This window comes from Equus przewalskii, chromosome 22 (genome assembly GCF_037783145.1).
Source record: "Equus przewalskii isolate Varuska chromosome 22, EquPr2, whole genome shotgun sequence".
NCBI classification, from domain to species: Eukaryota; Metazoa; Chordata; class Mammalia; order Perissodactyla; family Equidae; genus Equus; species Equus przewalskii.
In genome coordinates this window covers 23,051,855-23,067,930 of record NC_091852.1, presented here as the reverse complement: position 1 = coordinate 23,067,930, position 16,076 = coordinate 23,051,855, and the positions used below count along the sequence as shown (strand labels likewise).

The 16,076-nt window shown below is 40.3% G+C and overlaps 1 protein-coding gene across 2 annotated transcripts in view; it reads left to right on the top strand.

The window, feature by feature from the left end:
* Window positions 1-16,076, top strand: part of LOC103567316 (histone-arginine methyltransferase CARM1-like) — a 255,692-nt gene that overhangs the window by 142,022 nt on the left and 97,594 nt on the right. For both annotated transcript variants that reach the window (XM_008543957.2, XM_070590673.1), the window contains exons 3-4: window positions 4,592-4,698; window positions 5,571-5,675. In XM_008543957.2, coding sequence (XP_008542179.1) covers window positions 4,592-4,698; window positions 5,571-5,675 — 212 coding nt within the window. The remainder of the gene's footprint in view (window positions 1-4,591; window positions 4,699-5,570; window positions 5,676-16,076) is intronic.

Sequence of the window (16,076 nt, the reverse complement as noted above, 5' to 3'; positions counted from 1 at the left end):
TATCTATTCTTCTCCTCTGCCCCTTTTTTAATGAGATTTTTTTTTTTTTTTTTTTTTTTTGCTATTGAGTTGTGTGAATTCTTTATATATTTTGGATATTAACCACTTATCAGATATACGATTTGCAAATAATTTCTCCCATTTGGTAGGTTGCATTTTTATTTTGTTGATGGTTTTCTTTGCTGTGCAGAAGCTTTTTAGTTTGATGTAGTCCTACTTCTTTATTTTTACTTTTGTTGCCTTTGCTTTTGGTGTCAAATCCAAAAAATCATTTTCAAGACTGATATCAAAGACCTTACCTCCTATGTTTTCTTCTAGGAGTTTACAGTTCCAGGTCCTTAAATTTAAGTCTTTAGTCCATTTTGAGTTGATTTTTGTGTATGATGTAAGACAGGGACCCACTTTTATTCTTTTGTATGTGGCTGTCCAGTTTTCCCAACACCATTTATTCAAGAGACTATCCTTTCCTAATTGTATATTCTTGGCTCCTTTGTCATAAATTAGTGAACGATATATGCATGGATTTATTTCTGGGCTTTCTATTCTTTTCCATTGATCTTTATGTCTGTTTTAATGCCAATATTATGTTGTTTTGATTACTTTAGCTGCATAGTATTGTTTGAAATCAGGAATGTGATGCTTCCAGCTTTGTTCTTTCTGAAGATTGCTTTGTCTATTTGGGGTTTTGCAGTTCCATACAAATTTTAGGTTTTTTTCTATTTCTGTGAAAAATGCCATTGGAATTTTGATAAAGACTGCAATGAATCTGTAAATTGCTTTGGGTAGTATGCACATTTTAACAAAATTAATTCTTCCAGTCCATGAGCTCAGAATATCTTTCGATTTATTTGTGTCTTCTTCAATTTCTCTCATCAAAATCTTATAGTTTTCAGCTTACAGATCTTTCACCTCCTTGGTTAAATTTATTCCTAAGTATTTTATTTTTTTAAGCTATTGTAAATGGGATTGTTTTCTTTATTTCTCTTTCTCTTAATTCATTGTTACTGTACAACACAACTGATTTTTTTATATCGATTTTGTATCCTGCAAATTTACTGAATTTGTTTATTCAAACGGTTTTTTGGTGGAATCTTTAGGGTTTTCTATATATAAAATCATGTTGTATGCAAATAGAGATAATTTACTTCTTCCTTTCCAATTTGGATGCGTTTTATTTCTTATTTTTGCCTAATTGCTCTGGCCAGGACATCAGTGCTATGTGGAACGAAAGGGGCGAGAGTGGGCTTCCTTGTCTTGTTCCTCCTCTTAGAGGAAAAGCTTTCAGTTTTTTACCATTGACTATGATGTTAGCTATGGGCTTGTCATATATGGCCTTTATTATATTAAGATGCATTCCCTCCATGCCCAGTTGTTGAGAGTTTTTATCCAACACAGTTTAAAAATATTTAAAGTTTTAAAGTATTATGCACTATCTGTGCAAGGAAGAAAGATTCAAATATAGGAAATTGTATTTTGACAGACTTGGTATTTTTGACCTCCAGTAGAATTTGATAAGCAAACAACTAGGTTCAGAATCTGAAGGAACGTAGTCACAAACCTTGCTGAAATTAACATCTGCTAAGCCTCTAATGTTGCCTCTAAAAACAAATTAGAGAAACAAGCAAAATGACACTACGGTTTGGGGGCTTTGTAGCTTTATGTGTAGTTGAGCAATTCTATGTGAAAAGTATTGACACAGAGAAAACTAATATATTGTTCAGTGAAAAAAGCAGGCTGTAAAACCTTAGAGTAAAATACTATTATTGTAAATAATATAGAGGTAGCTATAAATATATAAAGAAAAATTACTGGGAGATTCTATCCAAAATATTATCAGTTGTTATATTTGGGAATTATTTTTCCTTCCTGGCTTTTTTTCTGCGTTTCTAAATTGCATTTCTGCAATTCATATGATTAAGTTATATACAAATTATTTTTTAAAAATTGCAAAAGAAAACAGTCATGAGAGAACAGAAATATTGATTAATGTATTGATTTCATGTGTGGGACAATGTTGTGAAGGAATGGTGTCTCTTTAATTTTAATGTGGAATTCTCATTGTATGAATATTTCCATATTCTATTAACTGGAGTTCTCAAAAACATCTTGTCATCCGAATCAGGGACACAGTTAAAAATACAAGTGTTTGGCTCTATCCTTCTGATGCAGTAGGCCTGGGTTTGGGCTTTGGAATCCAGAGATAGGGAATTGGTGACATTATGGCATATCCATAAAAGTCGAAAACAGGGGCTAGCCCAGTGGTGCAGCGGTTAAGTTCGCACGTTCCACTTCTTGGCGGCCCAGGGTTCGCCAGTTCAGATCCCGGGTGCGGACATGGCACTGCTTGGCACGCCATGCTGTGGTAGGCGTCCCACATGTAAAGTAGAGGAAGATGGGCACAGATGTTAGCTCAGGGCCAGGCTTCCTCAGCAAAAAGAGGAGGACTGGCAGTAGGTAGCTCAGGGCTAATCTTCCTCAAAAAAAAAAAAAAAGTCAAAAACGTATACCCATTAACAAGGAGGTGGAGGAGACTGCTTAATGACTTGGGAAATTATTCATAGTATCTTAAAGGAGATGCTTACAAAATAATATGATGCAATTTTGTAAAGAATAATTTTTACTCATACACGCACACACCACAAAAGAGCATACATCAAAAAGTTAACAATAATTAATAGCTTATATAATGGGATTATTATTATTATTTTTTCTTTTTGATTTCTTCTTGTATTTTGTAAATTTTTTATACTTTTCATGAGTTGGTTTTATGTTTATTTTGAAATGGTTGTTTGCATCCTTTTCTTTATAAGGGTATAATTGCAAAAGATAAAGAATTAACAGAACATTTCATAATAGATATAAATTTTTAACCAAACAGCTATTCTGGTTTCATAAAAGAGAGATCCGCGTGGGAACACTAGCTAGGTGAGGGTTGTAAGTTGGAACAAGCATTTATAAGCTGGTGAAACATTGATTGTTCACAATACATTGTAAATCTAATCAATTTATATTTCCACCAAGAATTCCTCCCTGTATGCATCTCCGAGTTTCTGTGGAGTGGTTGGCATTCCCTTGAGCAGGAGGGGCAGCAGTAAGGTATATTTGCATATTTATTCTCCAACAAGATGTTTTTTCAACCTGTCTGTCCCCACATGGGATAGCCCGGGGGCTCCACAGGACTGCCTCACCAATTAAAAATAGTTTCACCAAGTTCATTAGTCATTTCCCAAAATTTACTAAATTTGCATTTCAGACCTATTTATTGGGCGGCTGCTATGTTAGCACTAAGTTCTGGAGACTAGAGATAAACAAAGCTCGAACTCCTAAACCATGCCTTAAAAGAGTTCAATATAGATAGAGAGATGGACATTTAAAAACATTGTTAAATTCAGTAAAATATGAAATACGATGGTAAGCTGAGAGCATGAAATTGGAGCAAAGGTTCTCACCCCTGGCTGCCCATGAAAACTAACACTGGAGGCTCTTGAAAAACATTGGATTACCAGGTTCAGGATGAGGGTCCATTACCCACATGTAATAAAATCTTCTCGGGTGATTCTCATCTATAGCCAAGTGTGAGGCCCCTGTATTATAGCAACTTATTCTGCTTGTGGGTGTTCCAGAACTCGGCAACGAGGAAATGCTCATTGAGCTGAATTTTGGGGGATGAATAGGAGTTTGATGTCAAAAGGTAATCTAAACAGAAGACATAGACCAGTAAGCCAGGCCAGGGCCAGCTTGACCTGAGAATTGGTAAGCGCTTCAGCATGGTGGGCTGGGGAGGGCGGAGTGCAGGAAGCAGGGCGTGGAGGGTACACACACAAGGGCAGAAGAACTCTGAGCGGCTGGAGCTCATGCGGACCTGAGGGTGTGTGCGCTGTAAGGGAGAGCCTGGTCACAATGCCAGTGGTGGAGAGGGCAGAAGTCACAGGCAGTGAGGCCCACTGGGCAGGATTTGAGAGACATTTCTAAGGCAGAAGTCACAGAATTTGACAACTCTGCACGTGGTGTTATCTATTAGTAATATCACTTCTGGGATTTTTGTTTTTTTGAGATTTCATTTCTGTATTTTTTTCTCAAATAATAGAAAGCATTCCCTTGTATTCACAGATCCCCGGTTATTTTACCTTTTCTCTATACACCTAGAGAATACTAAATGTGAGGAAAAAAACCTTATCACCATGATAATAGAATGAGATTTTATATATATATTCATTTATATGCATATATATTTCGTATTCACATATATCTTCTTTTCCTTATCGTCAACAATCACCTTTCCTGGAGCACACACTGAAAATAAGCCTGTAAGCTTTGCAAGCGTAGTACCAGGAGAATTCGATGAGCTAGTCTCTAGGTTCCATTACGCTCTCTCACTTGACATTTGTGAATGCAAATATGTCTGACAAATGTAAATAAGGGTGTCACACCTCGGAGCAGTACCCACTTCCACAATGCCATTCCTTATCATGAGTGTGGGCAGGGATGAACGTGCCACTTTAATATTTTCTCAGTGGAATTTTATAGAGTGCAATGGTGAGTTCTCTGGTCTCCAAGGTGTAGAAACGGGTCTGCTTTTTTCTCCTTGCAGAATTCAGCGCATTTTCAAATACCTTGAAAAGATGCCAGAAGGAGAAAAAGGAATGCTCGGTGTTCAGCCAGCGGACGGAAGATGCATCTGCCGCGCAGTACTTCCAGGTCAGGGAAGTTGCCCCCGTTGGAAATGAGTGGTTTCAAGGTGACACACACCTGAGAATATACCTGGGCAGGGTGGTGGGCAGAGAGGAGACAAATTGATGCCATTCTGCATGGTTCTCAAAGGGTGGTCCTCAGACCAGCAGCAGCGGCAGCATCACCTGGATTGGCACTCACTGTCACTTATCGAGTTGTCAGCACTTGGACAAGTTGCAGTATCTTTCTGAGCCTCAGTTTCCTCAGCTGAGGAACATAATGCATCTGATTGTTGTGATGATTTAATCTGATTAGAAAATATATGGGAAGCACATAGCATGGTGCTGGGCACATAGAAAACTCTGCCAAATGGTGGCAATTACAAAATGATGATGTTTATTACTGTCAGTGCTCAGGAGTTTGTATGCACCACGTCACCCAACTGGCTTGGCTCCTTGGAATTACCACCATCACTATCTTCTGCCCCACCTCCACCCTCAACCAGGATTTCTATACAAGACCTGTTTTTCTCTCCGGGCTGATGAGACTCATCAGGACCATCCCTTTTGGCCCTGACCCCCTCTCTCTCTTATCTCTGTCATTCTTTATCTGTATTCTCTCGTAGCCTCTGCTTTGGAAGGGCCCCTGGGCACCTATCCGGTCAAGATCTAGGCCTGAATCTATTGTATGGAACAGCAGTCAGAAATCTGGGGTCAACTTAAAGTTCTGGCCTTACAAAGAGGGCCAACGTGGACACGTCAGTGCGTCTCTCAGAGCCTGCACTTCCCTCTGTGTTAGGCTAAGCCTACCTTGACCAGGGTGTCTGTAAGAACCCGGTGCTCAGGAAGGCGCTGCCTCGTGGGTTGTTCACTCTCCGTCTCCTTCTCTTTCCCTTCCAGTTTTATGGCTGCATTTCCCAGCAGCAGAACATGATGCAAGATTTTGTGAGAACAGCTACTTACCACAGAGCCATCCTCCAGAACCACATTGACTTTAGAGACAAGGTAATGGGGGCAGCAAGTTATTAATCTCAAACCATTTTAAGAAACCTCGTCAAAAACTGCAGTAGTAATTAGGCTTTGATAGAATTACCATGTGACCCAGCAATTCCACTGCTAACTATGTACCCAAAAGAATTGAAAGCAGGTATTCAAACAACTATTTGTGCATGAATGTTCATAATAGCACTATTCACAGTAGCCAAAAAGTGGAAACAATTCAAATGCCCATCCACTGATAAAAGATAAACAAAATGTGGTATATTCATACAATGGAATATTATTAATATTATTTATATTTATATTTTCCATGAAAAGGAACGAAATGGTGATACATACTTCAACGTGGATGAACCACAAAAACGTGCTAAGTGACTGAAGCCATTTACAAAAGGTCATGTGATTCCATTTATATGAAACATCCAGAATAGGCAAATCCATAGAGAGAAAGCAAGCTAGGGACTGCCAGGGGCTGGGGGAGAGAGGAATGGGGAGCGGCTGCTTAATGGGCATAGGTTGCCTTTTGGGGTGATGAAAATATCTTGGAACTTGACAGAAGTAATGGTTCCACGATAAAGCAATTGTACCAAATGGCGCTGAATCGTGCACTTTAAAATGGTTAATGGTGATTTTATGTTATGTGAATTTTACCTCAATGAAGAAATTAAGCTTTGAGTGCTAGGAACTCAAGAGACTGAATGCGCTATGTTTTGGTGCACAGAACAGGTTAGGAGCTTTATTGCTATATAATGAATAGCTCTTATTGAGTCACTTTACTTCAATTTTTTTCTCCTAGACTCCGCAAGTGCCTGCATTTATTTCCTTCACAAAATGGATCTGAATGATGAATGATTGCTAACACATTATACAAGTGTTATCCATTTTTCTCCTACCTGTTATACAACCAAAGTGCTCAAAATACTGTACAGCTCATCTCAGAGACAAGAGCACTGGTCAGTGGAATCACCAGTAGTTGGATCCAGTTTTGTATTTTCCCCCCTAATGAGCTGTGTAATCTTAAGCAAAACCCTAAATTTCTCTGAGCCTCACAATCTATTCTCCTGCCTTAGTAATTGTAGATCCATGGCCTTTGAGATTTGCAACATTAATTCCAGGAAGGGTGTGGTAGAACATTGAAATAATGATCCTAATGACTCATGCCTCACCGAGTTCATGCCCATTTGCAAAGTCTTGTAGCTACTCCTTTCATCAAGAGATAGTCTATTTTTTTACCCCTTATTTTTGTGCTGTTCTTGTGATATGCTTTGACCAATAGATATGACAGAGGTGACATTGTGTAAGTTTCAGAGCCTAGGCTTTAATGGTCCTTGTGGCTTCTGGTCTCACCCTCTTGGAACACTGTGATCACCATACTGTGAAGAAGCCCAGTCTAGCCTACTGGAGGTTGAGAGGTCACATGGAGGAGAACTGAGGCCCTCCACTCAACAGCCGGCACCAGCTGCCAGACCAAGAAGTGAGGCCATCTTGGATCTTCCGGTACAACCGCCCCTTCTGCTGAATGCAGAAACGTGAATGACTCCAGGCAAGACCAGCAGAGAAACTGCCCCGCCCGCCCACAAAATTGGGAGAAATAATTGTTTCCAGTTTAAGCCACTAAATTTTGGTGTGGTTTGTTATGCAGCAATAGTTAATTAAAACAGAGAGAAAATGCATGAAAAAGTAGTGATTAGTGGGCGTCCAGCTAGAAGCTGACTTGCCCATGGCTTTCTTTCCTCTGTCATCTCCATTCTGCTGTTGAGCCCGTCAGAGAGTTTTTTGTCTTGGTTATTGTATTTTTCAATTTCATAATTTCCATTTGACTCTTCTTTATGTCATCTATTTCTTGCCTGAGACTCTATTTTGCCATTGGTTTCAGCAGTGTTCATGATTGCTGGTTGGAACTTTTTTATAATAGCTGCTTTAAAGTTTTTGTCAAATAATTCTAACATCTAAGTCATTGCTGCTTTAGCTTCAGTTGATTATCTTTTCCCAGGGAATTGAGATTTTCCTGATTCTTTGTATGCCAAGCAATTTTGGATTATATTCCATGTATTTTGAGTATTATGTTGTGAGATTCAAGGTCTTGTTTAAAGCCTGTGGAGGATGTTGATATTTTTATTTTAGCATTCATTCAACCTGGTTAGGTTCAGGCTGTGAGTTCTTGGCGACTAGTTGGTTTTCTGAGGGCTTTAGTTCCTATGTCACTTCAGTTTTCAAAGCCTTGGCAGTGCTATTTGGAGCCATCTCATGTGTGTGTCACCCAGTGGTCAGTCTGGCACCTAGGCGTGGAGTTCTCAAAGTTTAGTTGTGCTAATTAAGATCAGACCCAGGCATGCACAGACTGAGCCCAGGAATTTATTAAAAAAAAACTTTATGGGGTTGCTTGACCAAGCTCTTCCCTCTCCATGATACCCCTGATACTTGCTGGTTCCTTGGGACCATTTTTTAGTCTCTGACCAAAAAGCTCACTCTGCTATGTACTTCCACGACTTTGCCTATGTATTGGCCAAACAGAGAGAGGACAAAGAAAGAAAACAAGCAATGAGAGTTGGCCCCAGCCTTTGGGAATGACAGTGCCATTGAATGCAGAGAGAGCTTCCCCTCCCTCAGTTTTGGCTCCTGTAGGCTGATGCTATAACTACCGTAAGATTGCTGGGGGCTGGAGCATAGAAGAAGGGAGGAAAAGGAAGGAAAAGGAAGGAGGGGAGAAGGGAGGAGAAGGAAGCAGGGGAGAGGGGAGGGGAGAGGAAAAGAAAAAAGAAGAGTAGAGGGAAAACGGAGCATTTCCACACTCTCTCTGAGCATTAGAAGTTTCCTTTCCTGATGCTGGAGCCAGAACTAGAGAATGTCTCCAGGAGATTTCTTGTCTGTACCCTGCTGCCCGCTGGTGGTGTGTTGAGTTCAGGCCATGGGTGGGGGATATGGTTCTGTAGTATTTTGAATCCTGGTCTTCTTCCCTAATCCGCCTCCTATTATTATGCTTTTCAGAGTCTTCAAGTAGCTGCTCTGTACATTCTGTCCAAATTTCACAGCTGTATTCAGTAGGAGAGACAGGGTGAAGTTGGCTTTCTCTGACTTACCCAGGACCAGACACTTCCTAAAAGCCAGATCTAGCTACCCTGGTGGGTGAGGGTGTTGGTAAGAGACAAAGATAAGACCACAAATGGCCGTATTTGGCCAAAGGTCTCATACGTCTTGAGACGTCCAGGACTTTTGCTTTGCCAATAGGACATGCTGGTTAACAATTACGAAGTGAATGTTCCTAATGCTAGGTGGTAGGTGGGCAGGAAGAGGAGAGAGAGGGAAAGCTTCTTTCTTTTGACACCTTATCTGATTTTCAAGATTGTGGGTAAGCAGTCTTATTGACCTAAGGTGGGTTTCTTGCCAATTAAAAAAAAATTCAACTCTGAACTATTGATTGTTTCTTTGTGGTTTGAGGATGTTTCCTGGAGATAATACTTTTATTTAGGGAAACTTCTTTCCCTCTGAAGTTGCTTAGTTTTCATCTGTAACCTATTTTCTATTATCTGTAATCTATTTTCTATATTATCTATAATCTATTTTTAATTCTGGTTACTGCTTCTAAAGACCACTACCCAAACTACTAATCATACTAATAATTTGCGTTATATGACTCTTTCACAGAATTTCACGTGGATCATGTCACTTGACCATTTCATTTGTTTATCTTTTCATCTGTAAACATGAAGATATTGGACTGGATCATCTTTAAGGTCACTTGCAGCTCTAACCTCGTTTGATTTTACAAAATACCTTTTTCCTGCCATCCTGAAATGGGTTTACCTGCTAATGGAATAAAAGAGGCATCCATCTGTTGGGGTTTATGAAGGTGATAATTAATCACATGGTTAATAATTAATTACAGTCATGCATCACATAATGACCTTTCCATCAATGATGGACTACATTTACAGTGGTGGTCCCATAAGATTGGTACCATATAACCTAGGTGTGTAGTAGGCTATACCATCTAGGTTTGTGTAAGTATACTCTATGATTTTCTCACAATGACAAAATCATGTAACAGATGCATTTCTCAGAATGTATCCTCATCTTTAAGCAATGAATGACTATATATCCCTTTCCCCCTCTAAGTTCTGAACCAATTTAGAAATAGAAACAAATATCAGGTAGAAATCACAATATCAGCTTTTTTTCTTTTGATGATAAAAGTAAGTTTATTTCAGCAAATACAATCAAATGATTTAAGAGCCTTGCTTCCAACTATCATTACTGAAAGAACGTAACACTCCATACAGAGGGTGTGTCAGTTCCTCCAAGGCTATTATCAGATTTTTCTTTTTCTTTTTTTTTAATTTTAATTTTTATATTGCAGTAACATTGATTTATAACATTACACAAATTTCAGGCATACATCGTTATATATTTTGGATTTCTGTGTAGATTACATCATGTTCACCACCTAAAGACTAATTACCATCCATCACCACACACATGTGCCTAATCACCCCTTTCACTCTCTTCTCTCCCCACTTCTTCTCTAGGAACCACCAATCCAATCTCTGTTTCTTTGTGTTTGTTTGTCATTGTTTTTCTTCTACTTATGAGTGAGATCATATGATATTTGACTTTCTCCCTCGGACTTATTTCACTTAGCATAATACCCTCAAGGTCCATCCATGTTATCACAAATGGTCAGATTTCATCATTTCTTATGGCTGAGCAGTATTCCATTATGTATGTGTAACACATCTTCTTTATCCATTCGTTCCTTGATGGGCACCTAGGTTGCTTCCAAGTCTTGGCTATTGTGAATAATGCTGCAATGAACTGTTAGGTTGTCTTTTCATCTTGCTGATGGTTTCCTTTGCTGTGCAGAAGCTTTTTAGTTTGATGTAGTCCCATTTATTTATTTTTTCTATTGTTTCCCTTGCCTGGTCAGACATGGTACTTCAAAATACGCTGTAAGACCGATGTCAAAGAGCATATTGCCTATGTTTTCCTCTAGAAGTTTAATGGTTTCAGATCTTATATTCAAGTCTTTAATCCAGTTGGAGTTAATTTTTATGTATGGTGTAAGATAGTGGTCTAGTTTCATTCTTTTGCATGTGGCTGTCCAGTTTTCCCATCACCATTTATTGAAGAGACTTTCCTTTCTCCATTGTGTGTTTTTGGCTCCCTTGTCAAAAATCAGCTGTCCATAGATGTGTGGGTTTATTTATGGGCTCTTGATTCTGTTCCATTGATCTGTGTGTCTGTTTTTGTGCCAGGACCATGCTGTTCTACTGATTTTGGGCTTTGTTCTTCCTTTTCCTTTAGGTGTACTGTTAGATTGTTTATTTGAGATTTTTCCTGTTTGTTGAGGTAGGCCTGTATTGCTATAAACTTCCCTCTTAGAACCACTTTTGCTGTATCCCATAGATTTAGGCATGTCGTATTTTCGTTTTCATTTGTCTCCAGGTAATTTTTGACTTTTCCTTTGATTTCTTCGTTGACCCAATCATTGTTCAGTAGCATTTTGTTTAATCTCCACATATTTGTGGCTTTTCTGATTTTCTTCCTGTAGTTGATTTCTATTATCATACCTTTGTGGTCAGAAAAGATGATTGGTATTATTTCAATCCTCTTAAATTTATTGAGACTTGTTTTGTGGCCTAATATGTGATCAATCCTGGAGAATGTTCCATGAGCATTTGAAAAAATGTATTCTGTGGTTTGGGGGTGAAATGTTCTATATATATCTGCTAAGTCCATCTGGTCTAATGTATTGTTTAAGGCCAATGTTTCCTTATTGCTCTTGTGTTTGGATGATCTATCCATAAAGTCCCCTAGTATTCCAATATCAGCTTTATTGTTTGAAATGCTGTTTGGAGAACAGGACTTGGACCTGTGGCCAAATAAGTCCTCCTACGCGGTTTTCCTCTAAACAGAACTTTCCCAGCCACTTGTGTGCTGAACAACTGGTCTCCCCAGGCAAGTCCAGAACCTGCCCATCAACCTTCCTCCTGGGGGACTCAGAGCACATGCTTGAGTAGGGGATGGGCAGGCTGGCCCCTCCCAAGCACTGGAGCTATGCATACTCAGTCCTATTTCCCACTGTCACCAGTCAGATGGGTCATTGGTATTATGAGGAACAAAGAGGAAAGGGAGATGACTACTCTAACTTCCAGTACTGCCCTTCCCTGGGAATAAATATCCTCTCCCCTCTGAAAACTGGAAGAGCAAATTATCCCAGTTTTAGTGTCCTGGGAATCCCCTCAGTCCCAGACAAACTAGGATGTTTCGTCGCCCTAACTCCAAATCTATTACAAATCCAAAATCCTTTTAAATCCTTTCTTGTTTGCAGCATCATACTGAAGACCATTCTGAAATAACTCCTGTGAGTCTGTGGAGATGGCTACCTTTTCACTAAACCCTTACAGTCTTTCTCATTGAAATTGATTACCTAAAAGGGCATGGGTTTAGAATGATCAATACCAATGGCTATTATTTATTGAAGAACTTAATGATGCAAGCACTAGGCTAAGAGATTTCCATACATTGTTTCTGTCTTAGGCAATTCATGCCACTATAACAAAAATATGATAGACTGGATGGTTTAAACAACGAACGTTTATTTCTCATGGTTCTGAAGGCTGGAAGTCTGAGATCAGTGTGCTGGTAGAGCAGGTGTCTGGTGAGGGCCCATTTCCTAGCTTGTAGATAGCAGCCTTCTAGCTTCTCCTTACATGGTTGCTTCTCTTCACATAGTCAAGAGAGACAGGAAGCAGCCTCTCTCCTGTTTCTTCTTATAAGGGCACTAATCCCACCACAAAGGCTCCACCCTTGTGACCTAACTACCTCCCAAAAGCCCCACTTCAAATACCATCACATTGGGGATTAGTGTTTCAACATAAGAATTGAGGGGAACACAAACATTCAGTCTATAGCAGTTTCCTTTGATCTTCATTACAACCGTACGAGGTAAATACTAACATTATTGCCATTTTAGAGGTGAGAGAACTGAGGCCTAGGAATCTTGATGTTTTACCTGATTTTATACAACTAGTGAATGAAAAGGCCAAGATTTGAACCCATTTAGTCTTACTTCAGAGCCCACACACTCAATCCCTGAAAGATACTGCCCATGGGAAGGTTGGCTGAAATTGCCAGGGGCAACTTGTGTTTCTCTTGGCCTAAGGATGGTGTGAACACACTTTGGTTACGTAAATATCCCCATGCATGTATGAGGCAGCATTGCACAATGGTTAGGGCCATGAGTTCTAGAGTCAGATAGGGGGGTTCAGACTCCAGTCTGGCCTGCTGTAGACCTTACCATACATCTGGTGTAGACCTGTATCCTGTTTGTCGTGAGAGCTTGGGCAGGTTATCTACCATCGCTGGGCTTCAGTGTCCTTCTCTATAAGAGTGGTAACTACTTTTTAGAGTCCTTCTGAGATCAGGATGATACAATGCTTATGAAGTTCTCAGGACATGGCCCATAATATGAACTCAGTGCATAGTAACAAGTATTATTATTATTGGTGGTCTTGGGGATGGTGCTATAGTTTCCAACTCTGCTATAATTTTAAATCTTTCAAATCTTGGTCTCCTCCATGCGGTTTGAATGAAAATCCTTTCTTGGCCAGAGCACTGCTGGCTGAGAACTCCATTTGGAATCCATCCAGGAAACTGACCCTGCTGGAACCCACTCCATTCCCCTCCTCAGAGTTTCTGTTAATTGCCATCTGGCTATTTTTAGTGTCTTCAAGTGTGTGTTGGGTACAGGCAGGGAAAGTCCATCCTGCTGAGGGTGTGGGGCTATATGAGCGGTAGGGTTTTAATTTGGAAATGTTTTGACACTTCATTTGTCAGGGCACCAGTTGCTGGAAACTTGTGAGAGTAAGCAGGAGCTGAGAGCTTATTATTTTTTTTAAATCAGCATTTTCACAGAGGAGAGAATCCTCAGTTGCAACAGCAGCCTAGTGCATCCAAATATGAGGTTGGCTAGGCAGAAGGGATTCAGGGATTTGGAGGCTTAAAAGAAAACATAAATAACAACAACAAATATGCAAAGCAACCTGTTCAGATTGTCAGCTGATATTCAGATTCTCAGAGCCTGGGCTTCAGCTTCTTCCAATGTAAGTTTTCTTTGGTTTGAGCTTATCTTCAGTTTGGGCAAAGGTTCTTTTTTTTTTTTTTTTGAGGAAGATTAGCCCTGAGCTAACATCTGCTGCCAATCCTCCCCCTCCTTTTTTTTTTCCTGAGGAAGACTGGCCCTGAGCTAACATCCGTGGCCATCTTCCTCCACTTTATATGTGGGACGCCTACCACAGCATGGCTTGCCAAGCAGTGCCATGTCCACACCTGGGATCCAAACCGGTGGACCCCGGGCCGCCAAAGTGGAATGTGCGAACTTAACCGCTGCGCCACCGGGCCAGCTCCTGGCCAAAGGTTCTTGAGGCTGTCTCTAATCCAGCTCTGAAATTCTTCTCTGACTTTAATACACTTCTCACCCTTGGTTAGCCTGGCACACTAATGAGGCTGGACCTTAGTCATTGGCGGGAATAAAGGCTGCAGCATAGGCTTGCCGAATAGTCCTGTCTGCATGTGGTGAAACAGCTCCTGCTTCCTTACATTTTGTTTAAACCCTCTTTAATGAGGTAAGAATCACATACAAAAAGCTGTCCGTATTTAACGTATACCGCTTGATGAGTTTGGAGATAAGTATACATTTGTGAAACCATCGCCACAATCTATGCCTTAAACATATCCGTCACTTCCAAAAGTTTCTTCCTCCCCTCTTTATTTATTATTATTATTATTATTTTGTGATAAGAACACAACATAAGATCTACCCTCTTAGCAAATTTTTAAGTATGCAATACAGTGTTGTTAACTACCGGCGCTATGCTGGGCAGTAGATCTCTAGGAGTTAAGAATTGAATTATTCATCTTGCAGAACTGAAACTTTGTACCCTTGGACTAATACTTTCTTGTTCTCTCCTCTCCCTAGCACCTCAAAACCACCATTCTACTCTCTGCTTCTATGACTGACTATTTTAGGTACTTCATATAAGTGAAATCACGCAGTATTTTTCCTTCTGTGATCGGATTATTAAACTTAGCATAATGTTCTCCAGTTTCATTCAGGTTGTCCCATATGGCAGGAGCTCCTTTTTGAAGGCAGAATAATATTCCATTGCATGTATTATACTACATTTTTCTTTATTTATTCTTTGAATCCTCCACTTCTCACCTCCAAGCATCATTGTTAACCTGGGGACAGAATCCTTATTCAGAGCCGTGTAGGGAAGCAGGAAGAGAAGGAAATGACTCATGATTCCTGCTAGGTGCTTTGTATATCTTATCTCCTTTCATTCTTGTATGTTAGTCAAGGTTCTTCGCTCAGCATCAGAAACCAACTCAGCTAATTTTATAAAAGAAGGAAAAAAAGGGAAAAGAATTTCCTAAAAAGATTCAGGATCATTAGAGAACTAGGCCTGGAGGCTCCATAACCATAAATAATTTCTGAACTGATCTCAGGAAGGCAGCAAGGCAGCCAGACGTGAACACTGCAGCCATGCACAACCTTTGCCTGGTGCTATGCTGAGTATTGTCCTGGGAACCTCCCTCTGACGCACTGGAATCTGATGCACTGGAATCTGGAAGTAGCTGTGACCTCACCCGAGTGGATTCTATGCCCTCTCTGCATCTTCACACTCCCAGCTTCGCATGCAAGCCAGAGCCTCAGTGGTGCCTGTGCTTTAGCTGCAGAGGGTCTGGAAAACAGCACCAGACACCTTCAGCTTCCTTAGCAGGAGGCTGGTACTACCGCACCAGTGGGACCTTCCCCAGACATAGGAAGGGCATCAGATGCTAAGCACAAAAGAATGGCAAATGCCCCATACGCCACACAGCAAACGCACACAATGTTATCTTGCTAGTCTAATAGTATTGATAAAGGTGCCAGAGCTACATAAATTTAACTCTCTTGCTTTAGGTACACAGCTACTAAGTGGTAGAGCTATCTGCAAATCCAGGTCTGTCTGTATCCCAGCTCGGACTGCAGGGTGATTTGAGGAGCAACACAAAACGGCTTCTAGGTTGATGATCAAATGGATATTTTATTTATGAGATTTGGGAATGTGTATGGGGGGTGGGATGTGATAGTGAAAAACAATCTCTGCTATATATATGTCTATATATTTGGGGTTTTTTCCCCTGTGGTTTCATTTTTCCTGTGGCTTAGGCATTGGAGGCTGTTTTAGTTTCCTAGAGCTGCTGCCACAAACAAGGTGGCTTAGAACAACAAAAATGTATTGTCTCACAGTTCTGGAGGCCAGAAGTCCAAGATCAGGTTCCATCAGGCCACGCTCCCTCTGTAGGCTCTAGAGGGGCTCCTTCCTTGCCTCATCCAGCTTCTTTGGTTGCTGGCTGTCCTTG